Source organism: Microtus pennsylvanicus, chromosome 18 (genome assembly GCF_037038515.1).
Source record: "Microtus pennsylvanicus isolate mMicPen1 chromosome 18, mMicPen1.hap1, whole genome shotgun sequence".
NCBI lineage: Eukaryota > Metazoa > Chordata > Mammalia > Rodentia > Cricetidae > Microtus > Microtus pennsylvanicus.
The window spans coordinates 29,052,427-29,069,648 of record NC_134596.1 but is presented as its reverse complement, the minus strand read 5'-3'; the positions used below and the strand labels follow the sequence as shown (position 1 = coordinate 29,069,648).

General features: G+C 50.2%; 1 protein-coding gene across 2 annotated transcripts; it reads left to right on the top strand.

Annotated features, from left to right (window-relative positions):
- The first annotated feature begins 337 nt into the window (after positions 1–337).
- Positions 338–8,795, top strand: Wdr73 (WD repeat domain 73). Of its 2 annotated transcripts, none has more exons than XM_075952760.1 (8): positions 338–435; positions 907–974; positions 1,160–1,248; positions 2,518–2,606; positions 3,058–3,122; positions 5,704–5,863; positions 6,202–6,497; positions 8,174–8,795. In XM_075952760.1, the coding sequence occupies exons 1-8, from the start codon at positions 395–397 to the stop codon at positions 8,407–8,409; spliced, it is 1,044 nt and encodes a 347-aa protein (XP_075808875.1). In that variant the 5' UTR covers positions 338–394; the 3' UTR covers positions 8,410–8,795. The 2 variants fall into 2 exon arrangements, with proteins under 2 accessions (XP_075808875.1, XP_075808874.1); XM_075952759.1 differs by having other exon boundaries at positions 340–435; positions 5,704–5,868; positions 6,132–6,497; positions 8,174–8,794.
- The last annotated feature ends 8,427 nt before the right edge of the window (positions 8,796–17,222 follow it).

The window sequence follows — 17,222 nt, the reverse complement described above, 5'->3', positions numbered from 1 at the left end:
CCAGCTGAGCTACATCTCTAGCCCAACAAGATTACTTAAAAAAAAAAATCCTAAAGTATCCTTCACGAGCATATTCACGCAAACTTTTAAATTAACTGTTCACCTTAAGTTCCAATAGAGTCTGTATTGTACCTGGCTTTGGGACACAGCTCTTCGGCTGCACATACTTGATCCTAAAACAAGGACATATTTGATGTCTCCGGTCCTGCTTGGAGCTGACTTCGAAGAATCTCTGTTTCTGCACCGTTTCTTTCCCCCGGATCAGCAGGGCTGCGCGCCGCACTGAGCGCTCCCGACACTGCTAGGCGGAAAACCACGCCCTCTCCTCGCGAGAACGCGCGCCTGCCCAGGAAGTCAGACTGGCGGAAGTGGAGTGGCGGAAGCGACAGTTGCTATGGAGCTCGCGGAGGACTGGCTGGTGGAGTCCTTGCGCTTGTAAATCGGGCCGTGGGCGGGTCTGGTGGGCAGTGGGAGAGGGCGCGTGCAGCAGGGACCCGGGGGTGGGCTCGCGGGCGGTGCCCAGACACGGCCGGGCGGGGAGGGTCCTGATTCCCGGCCTCTCGCTCTGGGACACTCGGTCTTTTTGTAAGCAAGTGATGAGGCCAGATGCTCGCTCATTCGTGAAGACTGGTTATGTTGCGCTGGCCTCTAGGTTAACTTGAACACAGGTTTTCCAGTGATCATCTCAACTTGGGAAAATCAGCTCTGCGGAACCCTGGTAGTTCCACAGATAAGAATGGGGTCGGTGCCTGGTCTGATACACACAGGGAGTAAAATGCGAAAAAAGACTCAGCCCCATATCTAGCTGACTTCAGAGCCTGGACCGCTAATCCTGCAGCGATAGCAGAGTTCTTGGTCAGCTAACAGTGCCGTGCACCGTATGACTTTTGTAACCCTATCCTGCAGGTACCAAGATTTCCACGCGTTTGACCTCTCAGGGGCCACTCGAGTCCTTGAGTGGATCGGTGAAAAAGGTAATATACCTAGCCTGCCACTAAAGGGGATGAATCTCTGCCCCCTGGGCTGAGTCTCAACTTCCATCACCTGACACAAGACTGCCCACTTTTGGACAGGGAAGAAATTTATTCTTTGGGAGAATTTATAAATCTAGCCATGATCCACAGTGTTTCTGTTTTTCATAGTTACTGCTTTGTTTCAGGAGTCTTTGTTGCTGGTTTTGAAAGTTCGAAAAAAAATGAGATCCTTCATTTGATACTGCCGCTCAGACTCTCTGTAAAGGAGAACCAGGTAACTTAAACAGAGACGCTGACACTATGATCAGCTAGTACTTCCTGTGCATTCCCGGAGTGCCTGTTGCCCACCAGGTACCGTCCATCCCGGCAAGCACTGAGTCTGCCCATAAAATCCAGCAGGAGGAAGCTCTTGCATATAGGGGTGGATGCTGATGAAAGTTACGTGCTTCCCAAAAGAGCAGGCTACAGATAAAGGGTAATCTTACTATATCAGAAGTGGATTTCCGGAGCTGGAGAGATGGCTCGGGCTGAGAGCACCTGCTGCTCTTCCAGACAACCTGTTTGATTCCCAGCAGCAGCTACAGCACAGCTCACAATTTTATTTTCTTTTTTCTTTCTTTTTTTTTATTTTTTATTTATTTATTTATTTTATTTATTTATTTATTTTTTTTTTGGTTTTTCGAGACAGGGTTTCTCTGTGGTTTTAGAGCCTGTCCTGGAACTCGCTCTTGTAGACCATGCTGATCTCGAACTCACAGAGATCCGCCTGCCTCTGCCTCCCGAGTACTGGAATTAAAGGCGTGCCCCACCACCGCCCGGACCTTTTTTTGATTTTCAAGACGGTTTCTCTGTAGCTTTAGAGCCTGTCCTGGACTGTCTTGGAACTAGCTCTTGTAGACCAGGCTGGCCTTGAACTTATATAGCTGCCACTCACGCATCCTCTTCCTCCAGCTCCAAAGACTCTTTCTCTGCATCATGTAAATACATTCTCTAAGGTTCTGTCCCTGCCGTCTTCTCTTAATCCTCAGATCCCACACCTTCATCCATATGGTTTCCACCGACTTATATACTCTAATGGCCCCCTAATCTATTTTGGGTGTGTACGATGCTATGAGGCCTTGCTCGTGTTGTGGGAAAGCTATACCACTGGGCAACTTCTCAAGCCCCTATATCTAATTTTAAAAAAATATTTAGCTTATGTGTATGAGTGTTTTGCCAACACACCTGTCTGAATACCACGTGCACACCTGGTATCCTTGGAGGTCAGAAGAGGATGCTGGATGTCCCGGGACAAGAGTTATAGAAAATTGTGAGCTAACCGGGTGGTGGTGGCACACACCTTTAGTCCCAGCACTCGAGAGGCAGAGGCAGGTGGATCTCTGTGAGTTTGAGACCAGCCTGGTTACAGAGTTAGTTACAGGACAGCCAGGGCTATACAGAGAAACCCTGCCTCAAAAAAGCAGAACAAAACAAAAAACAAGAAGAAAGAAAGAAAAGAAAAATTCAAGTACTGTCTGATTGCCCCCACCCCTTTGTGTTTTAGGGTTTATTCCCGGAGAGAGATTTTAAAGTGTGCCATGGAGGATTTTCAGACAGATCTGTCTTTGACCTAAAGCACGTGCCAGATACCAGGTACGGCCAGTCTGTGTCCCAGACCTTCCATTCTTTGGGGATGACGGGAAATGCTCAGCAGTGCCCGTTTCTCAGTCTGCAGCATAGGCGGGTGCACATTGGGCCAGGGCACACAGGCTTAGCCTACGAAGAAACCAGGAGCTCAGCAGCCGTTTTGAGTAATGGAGGCACCAGGTCCCTAAGGGTTGCTCCAGGACCAGATACAGAGTGGAAAGTGCTGTCAAGGCTGTGTGTTCAGGCTCCCCAATGTGTCCTCCCCAGGTGACCCTCATGACCTGTGAAAGCCTGGGCGTGGTCTGTGGCTCTCTCTGAGGTGTGAGCCTGTCCCTAAGGCAGGGTGAGCCTGCTGGGCTGTTGAATGAGGGATCCTGAGTGGGCTGGAGGGGAAAGGCTGCCAGGGTGAAGGTGAGCGTCCCTCTGTCTGGACTGAGGTGTTCTGTCTCTGGAACAGGTTGCTGGTGACCAGTGGCCTTCCCGGGCATTACTTGCAGGTGTGGCAGACTGGAGAGGACAATGGTGAGTGACGTTCACTTGGGGGACACTGGGGTTTTAGGAAAACGACTCACACAGCCCTGGTCCTTAAGCTGAGCCAGTAAGAAGCACCTGAGGGAAAGGACGGGACAGCACAGTTTCTGTCGGTTTTTGTACCACACAGATGCGTTAGTGTCCACAGTGTGACAGACAGGTCAAACGCTCCAGCTTCCTTGAGCTTCCATCAGGACTGGAGTTTACAACCCAGCTGCTGGCAGAGCCGCTAGAGAGCCAGGGCCTCTCAGCTGGGCAGGGCCACTACGGGCACTCAGCTCGAGGAGGAGGAGGAGGCATTGATGAGGTCCCTCTTTTTAAAGTCTGCTTGTTCTCGGGGAGGAAAATAGCAAGTGAGCAAAGGTTCACTGGCAGTCTACTTGGAAGACACAGCACTTGGAGAGGAGCAGGAAGTCTCCTTGTGGAGAATAGCCATGGTACTGCAGGTCCTTGTCCAGCAGGCACCAGAGCACCTTTCACTGACCCAGCCATTCATTCTGCCCCCCAGTAAGAGGCACTCACAGCAGGAAGTGGGCCTCCCCACACTGTGGCAGAGCTTCCCACAGGCAACACTATGTCTGTCCCTTCTCTCAGGCCTCACTACTGCTCCCGTGAGGGGTGCTGTTGGGCTCACCCCTGTGCACCTCCTGGTCGCTTGTCTTCCCAGTTCCTTGTGTTGCTTCCCTATGCGTGTGGCGGCCTTTGGTGTTGCTGCTGTTTAATGATTTTATTGAGGTGTATTTTACCTACATGAGACTCATCCATATTGAGTGTATAGGTCAATAATTTTTAAAGAAAATTTGCCAAGTTTTACAGCCATTGCTATAAATCAGTTTTAGGACATTTTTATCACTCCCAATACGATCTGTTATGCCATTAACTATTAATCTCACTCCTACACCCTGTCCCAGACAATCAATATATTTCTTCTGTAGTAGATTTGCCTATTCTAAAGAAAGTCTTATCGGGGGAACCTTTCGTGGATTCTCTTGTGCCCGGCCTCTGTCCCTTAGCGTATGCTCTTTAAGATTACCCTTGTTATAGCATTCGTCAGTAATTTAGTCCTTTTTTATTGCTGATACTGTTCCCTTGGATGGTATGACACATTTTGTCTGTCTATTCCAGCCCTAATGTACAAATCTTGATTGATATGGACATATATTGCTGGATTATGTGGTAAATTTATGAGGTTTTGTTTTATTTTTTAAGAAATTAAAAGTTGGGGGCTAGAGAGATGGCTCAGAGGTTAAGAGCATTGCCTGCTCTTCCAAAGGTCCTGAGTTCAATTCCCAGCAACCACATGGTGGCTCACAACCATCTGTAATGGGGTCTGGTGCCCTCTTCTGGCCAGCAGGCATAAACACAGACATAATATTGTATACATAATAAAAAATTTAAAAAAAAATTAAAAGTTGCCAACCTAGTCTACAGAACTATTTCCAGGACAGCCAGAGCTACACAGAGAAACCCTGTCTCGAAAAACCAAGGAAAGAAAAGGAAAGGAAAGGAAGAGGGAGGGAGGGAAGAAAGGTTGAGACTGGCGAAACGGCTCAGGGTTAAGATCTCTCCCTGCTCCTGCAGGGGACCCGGGTTTGGGTACCAGCACATTTGTTTGTCAGGTAGCTCCAGTTCACAGGGGTCAGACACCCTCTGACCTCCATGGGCACCTGCACACACACGGTGCATATAACTCATGCAGGAACATGTACGTATAGACCCATCCATAAGTTTTACAAAATGGTTTCATGGATGTTCCCATTAGCAATGTGCAAAAGTTCCCATTTTCCATGGCCTGACCAACATTTGCCACTGTCTCTTAAAAAAAGGTCCAGTAAGATGGGTTCAGCAGGTAAAGGCACCTGCTGCCCAGCCTGACCATCTGGCAGTCTAAGTTCAATCCCAGGACCCTCTCGGTGGAGAGAAAGAGGTGATGCCTGCAAGTTCTTCTCTCCCTCTCGGTGGAGAGAAAGAGGTGATGCCTGCAAGTTCTTCTCTCCCTCTCGGTGGAGAGAAAGAGGTGATGCCTGCAAGTTCTTCTCTGACCCACACCTGTGCACAGATACAATACTAAAGTAATTCATGTGCAAAGACGAAAACCAAACTAAAATTTTATTCTACCTGAGTACATCTTTTTCAAATCTGTATTAGAGGCAGGCCCTCCTGTCTTCTCATTTTCATCAGCAACACCTGCAGCCGTGAGCTCCCAGAGCGTGTTCGGGAAGAAGTGGTGCTGGTTTGTGAACTCAACTTGTTCCTTTTCTCTGGAGATGTGACTGACATCAGTCAAGTGCTCCTTCCCTTCCTTCGTCTTTTCTCTGCCAAACAAGTCAGAACTGCTTGCTTTCAAGGTGGCCACAATGACTCATTGTCTCCCGTTTGCAAAAATAGTTTGTAAGGCAGATCATGAAGACGTGAAAGTGCTGCTGGCAGGTTCAAGAATGTGAACAAAACCCCGAGTGTTTTTATCTCAGCACCGTCTCAGCTCCCATCTGCCTTGCCCTTCTCAATGTCAGGGGTTTCTGGCCAGCCCCCACTGATTCTCTTCGCTTTGGCCTCTTCCCCTTTCCTTCAGATGTCATCGAAGCCGTCCGCACCATTGATGTGCAGGACAGAGAGGAGAGTCTCTGGCCTCGGGTGTCTGTCTTCTCCTCTGCAGCACCTGGAATCCTCCACGGGACTCGGCTCAGTGGCCTGAGGACTGTGGACATAGAATCCCAGAAGATCACATACAGCTCGGGTACTGTCGCAGTGCGCCCCCTGCCGGCTCCTTCAGCCAGCTCAGCCCCGAGACATGGCTAGGGCCTCTGCCAGCTGCCGGGGGAACCTGGGGCTGGGGCGTGCGGTACTAACCCTGGCCTCCGGGGCTCAGCACCCACCCAGTAGAGCAGACTGGCAAGATAAAGCAGAGGTGTAAACATGACTTGCTCTGACCGGGCCTGGCGCAGCCCACATTGTCAGGCCCGCCGGACCCCAGCATTCTTTCTTTGCCCCGTCTTCTAGGTACCAGTGACAGCGAGTTGTTGAGCAGCCTTCAGGTTCTAGATGCGGACACCTTTGCTTTCTGTGGCACCTCAGGTCGCCTGGGGCTTGTGGACACCCGCCAGAAGTGGGCACCGTTGGAGACTCTCAGGCCCAGCCCTGGCTCTAGTGGAGAGAGATGGTGTGCAGACGTTAGAAACCAGGGGCAAGGCCCGGGGCCTTGCATCGCCAGCCTTGGCTCAGATGGGCAGCTCCGTCTCCTTGACTTCCGGAACCTCTGTCACCCTGTGAGCTCAGCCCAGTGCCCCGTGTCCAAACCCAGCCCTGACCCCGAGCTGCTGCGAGTGACTTGGGCTCCAGGCCTGGACAACTGCTTGGCTATTTCAGGTACTGTTGAGAAGGTGCCTGTTACACCACTGCTCTTCCCAGGGCTGGTAGCTTGGAATCTGTACCCCCGTACCTAACCTGGCTGCAGAAGTTCAGGTTGCCTACCCCGAGCACCACTTTGGTCTCTGGGCTGGCTCCTCAAAGGCAGGTCGCTCCCCGCCCTGGCCACTGAACTTGCACCAACCAGCAGTGGCCATTACCAGCCTAGCAGAGGTCCAGGTGTGTTGAGAGACTTGTAGACAGTAAGACCCGGAACAGCTCAAGGCTGCACCCAAAAGAGGTGGCAGCGTCTCCATGAGCTGCTGGTCTGCTTGTGTTCTTAACTGAAGCCACACTGGAGCCTGGTGTTGTCATTGCAAGGGTGTGTTCCTTGGGGCCATCTAGAAGCCAGTGAGAAAGGACTGTTGAGGGCACAAAGGGAAGTTCAGGATCCAGAAGAAACTGTGCCAGAGAGAACAGGAAAGAGCAGTGTGGGATGGGGCAGCTGGACCTCAGCGGATGGACAAGAGGCCCAACACTAGAGACAAGGCTGTCTGCTAGGACTCAGAGGTGGAGGGGTTGGAATTTGGAGTGCATTGAAAAGGATTGAAAGTTTCTTCTGTCTCCATGTCCTGTGGAGATGCTGTTATGAAGATTAAAGATAATACATGTTGGCATTGGGCATAACTCAGTAAAGCCTGCCATGCGAGCTTGAGGTTCTAAGCTTGATCCCCAGAATCCATGTAATCCTGGATACTGTCGACCGTGGTCACCTGTACCTTTAATCCCAGCACTGGGAAGACAGAGGAGGTGGTTCTCTGTGCGTTTGAAGCTAGCCTTGTCTATATAGAGTGCTCCTAGTGAGCCAGGGCTACATAGTCTCTGTCTCACAGAGATAGGGGGATGGGGGAGTGAAGGAGGAAAAGCTGGATGTGATAGTATGTATAGTGCCCGCGCTATGGGATGGTGTGCGAGCTGGAAAAGGGGCTGGAGATTTAAACACATAAAGACACACAGAGACACGGGGACATGGGTCATCCTTGAAACAAGAATGCCAACTTTATTGTGCTCCAGGGAAGCTTATATAGGGATTCTTAACTGATAGCCATGCCCTAGCTCCTGGGATTTTCAGCTGTAAACCCACCAGAACCCACTCCCCTGCCATCAGGAACTCATGAGGGTCTCGTGCCCAGAGCAGTGGCAGGCACAGGAAAACAGGTTGTTTTGCCCAGTTCACTCCAGCAGGCAAAGGGTCTGAGGCAGGCAAAGAAAGTCAAGGGGCTGCGGTCTGCAGTCCCAACAAGGATGTTCTTCTAGTTCCAACACCAGGGAGACAGGCAGGCAGCTCTAGGGCTCATTGGCCGGCCGGCCCAGCCAAACTGGTGAGTTTCCAGGCCAATGGAAAGACCTATGACAAAAACAAGGTGGACTGTCTGAAAAATGATGCTTAAAGTTCGCCTCTCTGACCTACAGCCAGTCACACATGCGTACACACACACCCGTGTATCCACCTCAGGCCTAGCTATGTGACCAATACTCTGTGGGTGGGTGACAGGTATTCACAGCTGCTCATGGGGACACCCCCACTGTTGCAGGTGTAGCTTTCTCCGTGGGTGGCCTCCGAGTGTCTCATGGCAGAGGAAGTTGCCCAGGAAAGAGAGGGATGTAGGGTCACTCCTCTCCTTTGTGTCCTCCAGGCTTTGATGGGACAGTGCAGATCTATGACGTCACATCATGGGATGGAAAGGAAAGCCATGTGGAGCCTCTCTTCACTCACAAAGGCCACATCTTCCTGGAGGGAAATGAGGTGGACGCTGCTCTTCTGGTCACCACCCACACCTGGCACCCTTGCAAACCCAGAACTTTGTTGTCAGCGGCAAGCGATGCCTCTCTGCACGTGTGGGACTGGGTGGACCTCCAGGCGTCCAGTTGACAGCAGCCGCTTCCCTCCTGGGCCTCCCTCTGAGAAGAGGGGGAGTTGCTGGAGTTGCCGCAGGACGCTGAGTGAGCTCAGGGCTGTCACAGCTGTTGGCTTCAGGCAGGTTAGCCTTTCCTTGTCCCTTTTTCATCTGTAAAATGAAGGTGGTGGTGGCTGCCACCCAGGAAGGCCACAGGTACCCGAGAACAGTTGGTAGGGTGTGTGGCTCCAGGAGCCCCTCCTCCTAGTGTGAAGTGGCCTGCTGTTCTCCTGTCTCCTTCACAGTGTCATGGTGAGAACAGGAGAGTGTGGATATGAGCTGAACTCTTCACAGAAGGAAACAATGTCTAAGGGCCAATAAACATTGAAGAAAAACAGTAACAAACAAATAGCTACTCGTTTGTTATTTAGTTGTTGGGCAGGGGATTGATACAGGGCCTATTTTTCGAGTTTTTCCTGATGTGAGTGTGGGCACTAGGAAACGCTGGCAAGGTGGGTTCATTCTGAGTCCTCTTTGAGTCCTGCTGTCTGTGCGCCAGGAGCTCTGTGCATGCTGGCAGACTGGAGTGAGCACGCCTTCCTCCCTGTTGGCTGGGGGCCTGACTTAGTCAGGGCATAGCTGTGAAGAGACTCCATGACCATGGCAACTCTTATAAAGGAAAACATTTAACTGGGGCTGGCTTACAGTTTCAGAGATATAGTCCATTATCGTCATGGTGGGGAGCATGGTGGCACCCAGGCCTACATGGTGCTGGAGGGGTAGCTGAGAGTTCTACATCTGGATCCACAGGCAGCAGGCTTAAGCTTCTGAGACCCCAAAGCCCCACCCCTGTGACACACTTCCTCTAACAGGGTTACACCCCTAATAATGCCGCTTCCTAAGAGTCTGTGGAGGCCATTTTAATGGAAACCACCACAGGTCCCATCCTTATGACCTTATTCAACCGCACTTCCTACACCCCAACTCCAGATATCACGCTGGGGGTTGCAGCTTCAGTATATGAATGGGTAAAGGGCACACACCTCCTTCTGTAGCACCTAAGAAATATTTGAGAATAAGAAAAACCTAAAAATAAATATAAAGTTTTATTTTTATTTGTTGTTTTGAGACCTGGGCTCATTGTGTAAAAGCTCAGGTTGACCTTGAACATGCAGGCCTCCTTCCTCAGTCCCAGAGACCATTCCCAGCAGATGTGGGTTCTCTGCCCTTCCCTCCTACCTCAGCGTCCCGAGTAGCTGGGATGCCGCATTGGGATGCAGACATACGACACTAGGACCAGCGTGGAGATGAACCGTGTGGCTCTTTTTACAGTGATGTTGATAGAGATTGGTTTGGGGAGCCCTGAGAACTGCAGCTTCCTGGCAGGATGTTCACACTCGGTTTCTGAAGCTTTCTCAGTCACTCCCGCCCCCTCCCGGAGCGCATTTCCTAGCTCTCCTCTCCACTCTGCTCAGCGGTGTCAGATTGATGGCTTGAAATTGGCCGTGGTGGGAGTATTTACATCTCAGAAACTGGCAAATGTTACAAAGCAAGGCTCTTGTTTCCCCCCAGAGATCAGGGTTACCAGCAGCCACCAGCTAGGCTATAGTATTTCACCGAGTGAAAGCAACGCGAGTAATTTAGAAAACCGGGGAGCGGTGTGTGATCTAGAAGGTGCTTTGCTCAGATGCATCCGGCAGGGGCTGGCCAGGAAGACCAAACCCACCCCGGGTAATTGAATTGAATGGCGCAGGAAACAAGGAAGGCAAACAACTGCAGCGTGTAGAGGCGGTAGGCCTCCCGGTAGGAGTTGCAGTGTGTGGCCAGAGCCTAGGTGAGCAGAGGCAGCCCCGGGCTCTAGATCCACAGAGAAGATGGCCGACTGCTACAGAGAGTACAGGGACAGGAGACTGGGCCGGAGTGAAAAGAAAGGTTCATGGAGATATACAAATTTCCCTTTAGCTGAGCCGTGTCAGGAATGGCAGCCTCACAACACAGGCGGCGGTGGGGGTGGGGAGGGAGCATTAGCAGAAAGAGCTAGCCAGGACCCTAGGGCAGACATAATGGGGCCTGAAAGGGAGCAAGAACCTCCCTTCCAAGTCCTGGGACGTTAGCGTTAGGATGCTGTCTGTAGGTAACTCGGGGGTGGGAGGTGGGGGGGGGTGTTGTTCCTGGCTCTCAGAGATGTCTTTCTCGTTTTTTGTTTTTTGGTTTCGTTTTTTTGTTTGTTTAGTTGGTTGGTTTTGGGATTGTTTTTGTTTTGTTTTTTTGGTTTTTCGTGACGAGGTTTCTTTAATTTTGGAGCCTGTCCTGGAACTAGATCTGTAGACCAGGCTGTACTCGAACTCACAGTGATCCTGCCTTTGCCTCCCAAGTACTAGGATTAAAGGCATGCACCACTACTGCCCGGCTAAAATATTTATTTATTTTTATTTTATGTGTATTGGTGTGGATGTATGTCTATGTGAGGGCGTCAGATCTTGGAGTTACAAACAGTTGTGAGCTGCCATGTGGGTGCTGGGAATTGAACTCGGGTCCTCTAGGCAAACAGCCAGTTCTCCCAACCGCTGAGCCATCTCTGCAGCCCCTGGTTTGGTTTTTTTGTTTGCTTGTACAGCATGAGTATATCCATACCTTGGCCTGCAAGAGCATTGTCCATCAACCGGGAGTGGATGAACTAAATGTGGCAAAGCCGTGTAACAGGAACGAAATACTGGCACGCGCTACTTAGAGGATACACTTTAATCCCAGCACTCAGGACGCAGAGACAGACAGGCAGTTCTGGGTGAGGCCAGCCTGTTCTACATAGTGAGTCCCTGTCTGGCTCACGAGTATTAGTTTGTTAATACTTGGACATATCTGTGTGTGTGACTTTCCATGTGTACTTCGTCCAGGTCTCTGGATTAAGTGAGTTTGGTTGTTTGGTCCTCGCCCTCTTCGTGGTGCTGGGATCGAGCCCACAGTCTTAGCCAGGCTGTGTAGGCAGGTGTTCTTCCAGTCCCAGGAGAGCTGTTCTGAGTGGTAGGGATCTGGTTGGAGCACAAGGCCTCTTAGCTCAAGAACCTCCTTGTTTTGCAGATGGGAACCTGGGACAGTGCATGTGGTCTAGCAAAGGAAGGACGGACATAGCCATTATATGACCAGCCAGCTTCTTCCCAGGGACACATCCCTGGGCTCTGCATCTCCTGAGGAAGACCTGCCCCTCACAGGCTAACCTCTAACTTCTCACCCTTGTTTCCTGATGGGAGAGCCCCACTCCCGCGAGCTGTAACTCCAGCAGCCTGACATTAGGAGGCGAAGGAAAACATTGGTTGAGACCCAAGATTTGGCCGGGCGGTCACTCGGGAGGCAGAGGCAGGCGGATCTCTGTGAGTTCGAGACCAGCCTGGTCTACAAGAGCTAGTTCCAGGACAGGCTCCAAAACCACAGAGAAACCCTGTCTCGCAAACCAAAAAAAAAAAAAAAAAAAAAAGACCCGAGACTTGGCCGGGCGTGATGGTGCATATAACTTTAATCCCAGCTGCAGGAGATGGAAGCAGACAGATCTCTATGAATTCAAGGCCAGCCTGGACTACACAGTGAGCTCTGAGCCAGCCAGGGCTACATGGTGAGACCCTGCCTCAGAAAGACTTGGCGTCCCATGGGTCAGGGGACGAGTCCTTATCCTGCACTCAGTTTCCTCTCTAAAGTGGCATGATCATAGTCCAGTCTCCTGGGCGGCTAGTGGTTATCTAAGGCCACGGAGCAGAGAGCCTAGCACAAAGCCTGGCCCCGAGCATGTTAACTGAGAGCAGGTTTCTTTATTTTGGCAGTGACACGGATCAAACCTTACAAACGCTAGGCAAGTGTTCTATCAATGAGCCACATCCCAGTCCTGGATCCGTGTACTTTTTATTTATTATTAACATTTCTTTCCCTGAGACAACGTCTGTGCCACAGGCTGGCCTCAAACTGCAATCCCTGTGCAGCCAAGGAAAGCTCTGTAACTCTGTACTACGTCCTCCTGCCTTCACCGCCAAGCCCTGGGCCTGAAGGCTTGTGCCTGTCACCCACCCGGCGTTTATAGCAACTTGGTCCTTTAGTTTGTTTTTTGAGACAGGGTTTCTCTGTAGAGCTCTGGTTGTCATGGAATTTGCTTTGCGGACCAGGCTGGCCTTGAACTCACAGAGATCCACCTGCCTCTCCGGAGTGCTGGGATTAAAGGTTTGTACCACCATCACCTAGCTGCAATTTGTTAAATAAATTAATCTCATCTATTCCCTCTCTCTGCTGTCTCTCCCTCTCTCTATCTCTCTGTCTCTCTCCTTTATCTCTGTCTCTCCCTTTCTCTCCCTCTCTCTATCTCTCTGTCTCTCTCCTTTATCTCTGTCTCTCCCTTTCTCTCCCTCTCTCTGTCTCTGTCTCATTGTCTCTCTTTCTGTCTTTCTCTCTCTCTGTCTTTCTCTTAGAAGAAAGGTTTTATTTGGATTTACCATTATCACCATTATCATTTTCATCTTGTGAGATCTCACAAATAAATGTTGTAAAAGCCAAAGGTCCTGTTCCTGTCCTTTAGCGCCCGTGCCACGACAAGACGAGCCGGGAACTAAGCTGGAAACTTAAAACAGACAGACAGACAGAGAATGTCAATGCCCAGTTTATTATGCTCAGGGAAGCTTCTGTAGGGATCCTTAGCCACGCCCAGCTCTCAGGATCTCTCAGCTGTAGGTCTCCTCAGCCCCAAGGTCTCGTGCTCAGAGCAGCTGTAGGCAAAGAAAGCCAAGGGGCCAGTGATCTGTAGCTCCCAACAAAATGTAATTTTAAAAATATTTTCTTAAGGTGGGTGTGGTGGTGCACACCTTTAATCCCAGTACTCCAGAGGCAGAGGTAGGGAAATCTCTCTGGAGTACTGGGACCAAGGCCGGCCTGGTCTCCTTAGCAAGTTCCAGGGCAGCCAGGGCTACACAGAGAGACCCTGTCTCAAAAAACTAAAATAAATGAAATATTTATTTTTGTCCTTGACAGTCAAACTCTGGGCCTGGCACACACTGGACAAACACCATTCTGCTGAGCTGTTTCTGCAGCCTCAATGGTTTTGAGGAAGAACGTGACTGTAGTCAAATCAAAGTTCGCATGTGTGGGGCCAGAAGGCTGGCCCAGAGATTAAGCACTCGGTGCTTTCTTTGCAGACCAGGGTTTAGGTCCCAGCTCTCTCACGGTGGCTCACACTGTCTGCAACTCCAGTTCTAGGGGAACCAAGATCATTTCTAGCCTCTTCGGGTACCAAACACTCAAAACATGAAATAAAAGCTGGGCACGTAACAATCATGTCACGTGACTGCCGAAAGCCGGCTGCGTAGCTCCTCAGCCACAGCTTTGCTCGCTGCATCAGAGCCCTATTTAGAAGTTCCCACAAATGTTATTTAAAGCAGCTGTCTAGGATAGCTAGCTGCCTTCCTGGGTGTGGTGGCGCATGCCCTTAATCCCCAGCACTCACGAGGCTGAGGCAGGCGGATCTCTCTTTTCTGTGTCAGGGCTGCGACACAGAAAAACCCTGTCTTAAAAAAACAAGAAGGAGGAGGAGGAGAAAGAACATACATGAGTCATCTGAGTTGGTTTGGGGGTCTTGGCTGTTTTAAAGATTACTACTCTTGGCTTTAACCCTACCTTATACCTTCCCACCAACCAGGCCTAAAATCTGTCCCAATCATAACATATGGGACCAGAAATATGGCTAATTTTCTTGTGCTATTTTAAGAACATGCCAGGCCGGGCAGTGGTAGTGCAATTCTTTAATGCCAGCACTCGGGAGGCAGAGGCAGGTGGATCTCTGTGAGTTTGAGGCCAGCCTAGTCTACAGAGTGAGCTCCAGGACAGCCAGGGCTACTCAGAGAAATGCCATCTTGAAAAACAAACAAACAAAAAAATAGGACATGCCCACTACAGTGCAGCAGCCTCTCCTCCTCTTTCCCCTCCGCAGTGAGGAGCTGGGCTGTCATAGACTTAGGAAGTCAGCCTCAGTTCTCTTGCTGCATCTTTCAGATAGAAGGAGCGGAAAACCCCTCCCTCACGTTCCTCAGAAGGCCAACCCATACCCTCCCAACAGAACACGCCCCCCCACCCCATTCTTCCCGCAAACTGCTGCCCACCGTTCCTGTGGAGGGATGAGAACTCTACTCAAATGCTCCTCTGGATCTAGCTGACAGCTCTCCATCATTGCCCAGAACAGACACGCTGATTCTGCTGCAAATGGATGTTTAGGGAACTCAGTACTGGTTCTGAGGGACACTTCTCTGACTGCATAGCCTGACTCTAAGGACTGAAGGTGGTGGATGCTAGAAGTTAAAACTCTCAGACACACAGAAGCAAAGGAGAAAGGCGACCCGATGCAAGCCTGCAATGGCAAAGCAGAGTGTGGCAGTGGGGAGCCCTTCACCAGGAAACCTAACAGTCCAACTGTTTTGCTATGGGCACGACAGTATTTTATGGGGAGGTCGCCGGTGCCCCCTGGTGTCCACTCCAGCAGCAGACCAAACCTCAGACAGCCAAAGCTGGCCCTTCTCCAATCAGCCTGCGTGGGGAAGCAAAGTTGCACCTCATACTTCAGGGGGCAGGCTTTGTCTTTCAGGCCTCAGCAAGCCCCTCTCTCCAAAGCCCCAGCCTCTCCACTCTCTGGATGCTGCTCTCTGCCTGGTTCTAGATCTCCCAGGGAAGGATGGTTGGAAACTGTCCTGAGATAAACAACTCTAGGGTCTGCTCTTTTAAATGCTTTGGTTTTAGCCACTAGCAACACAGCTTCTGCAGGAGCACCAGGGCCCCAAGCATCCTGATGCCTTTAGATAATGGACTCATGGGTGAAAATCACAAGCATTCGATCAGCAGAATGGGGAAGAGAACCCTGCTGTTGCCCCCGCTAACTGCTCCAGGGCTGGTGCAGTGTGGTTCTCTCTCTCTCTCTCTCTCTCTCTCTCTCTCTCTCTCTCTCTCTCTCTCTCTCTCTCTCAGCAGCCCCAGAAGACTGCTAAGTGGAGCTTGGAGCTGTGTTTGCATTGCAATTCACTCCGAGCTGAGAAAGCCCAAGTTATCCATATGGGACAATGTGGAGCTCATATATGTGAACCTGACCACGCTCCCTAGTGTTCCAAATAACTGCAGGGGATTTTTAAATAAAGCCCAGCATGAATCGGAGGTCCTATGGACAGCTGTATTTGGAGAGGTTCTTCAGTTTCCCCCAGCGCCCCACCATCCCAGCAGGCCACTGTTCTTGGGCTCCCCAAAGAGAATTCAAACTGGATACAGCAATATAGCAAGCCACAAATATAAGCCACGTATATAAGAATTGAAGTTTAGCAAGCATGCAAGAACAAGAGTCAAGCAGCAAAGGCCTCAATCTTGGCAGGCACAGGGCTTAAATTTCTCTTTCCTCTGTAATTCTTTTTCCTATGCCTTCCTCTAGGTGAGAACTTCCAGGTAAGGTGCATTTTTTAAAAATACTGTTTATTTTATGACTATGGGTATTTTGTCTACATGCAAATATCTTAGTACCACATGCATGCCTGGTGCTGTGGAACATCTGGAAATGGAGTTACAGATAGCTGTGAGCCACCATGTGGGTGATAAGAATTGAACCCAGGCCTTCTAAGGGCACAGCCAGTGTTCCCAACCACAGAGCCATTTCTCCAGCACCCGGGCTACATTCTTCTTGGAAGCCTATTTTGTCCAGAATTTAGTGTAAGAAGATGTACAAGGGGGCTGGAGAGATGGCTCAGAGTGGATAACAGCACTTGCTGCTCTTGCAGAGGACTAGAGTCAGTTACCAACACTTACAAGTGGCTCACAACCTTGCCTGTAACTCCAGTTCCAGGAGATTTGAGATTCTAGCACCCTCTTCTGGCCTTTAGGGTAACTGCAAGCATGTGGTGCATATACAAACAAGCAGGTTTTAAACATTAAGCATGTAAAAAAAGGAAACGTCTTAAAAAAAGAATAGCTAATACTTTTTTTTCTAAATTTAAGGATACATATTGGGGTTGAAAAGTTGAAAAGGTTGTTATGCTCGCTTCTCCAGTAAGCAATTTCCTGAGGCCAGTTTGAGCTGACTCAGCTGGAGACCACCACCAACTACTATTTTTCTTTCCTTTCGTTTTGTTTTGTTTCTTGAGACAGAGTCTCACTGTGTAGCCTTAATAGGCCCGGAACCCATTATGTAGACGAGGCTGGCCTCAAACTCATAGAGATCCAACTGCCTCTGCCTCCCGAGTGCTGGGATTAAAGTCGTGTGCCACTGCCAGGCCACCTCCTGTTTTCCAGTTCTGTTTTCCCTGTCCGTGGGTCAGTCCGTTCCAGAGTTGACTTTATTGTAAAAGCAGCAGCACCTGGGTGGAAGGGGACCCAAAGCTGAGATTTAAGTGCTCCCATGGCTAAGCTAATAGACTCTCAACCTTGTTCATAAATTCTTAGCCCTAACGTAATAACTCTCACCCACACAGGGGATCTTTACTTCTTAAGACTGCAAGCTGTAAGAACAGATAGTAAAAACGCAGGACCAGACCGGGCGATGGTGGCGCACGCCTTTAATCCCAGCACTCGGGAGGCAGAGGCAGGCGGATCTCTGTGAGTTCGAGACCAGCCTGGTCTACAGCGCGAGTTCCAGGCTCCAAAGCCACAGAGAAACCCTGTCTCGGAAAAAAAAAAAAAAAACAAAAACCCGCAGGACCAAAGTTAGTAATGGAAGTTGCCGGATACTCTGATTACAACTTTGTGGGAACTGAAGCGTCATGAGGGACGGTCATGACAGAGGTACCCCCGGGGACTTGCCCCAGGTTACTTGGTTGGCTCATGACCAGGAAGAGGAAGATTACTCTGCTCC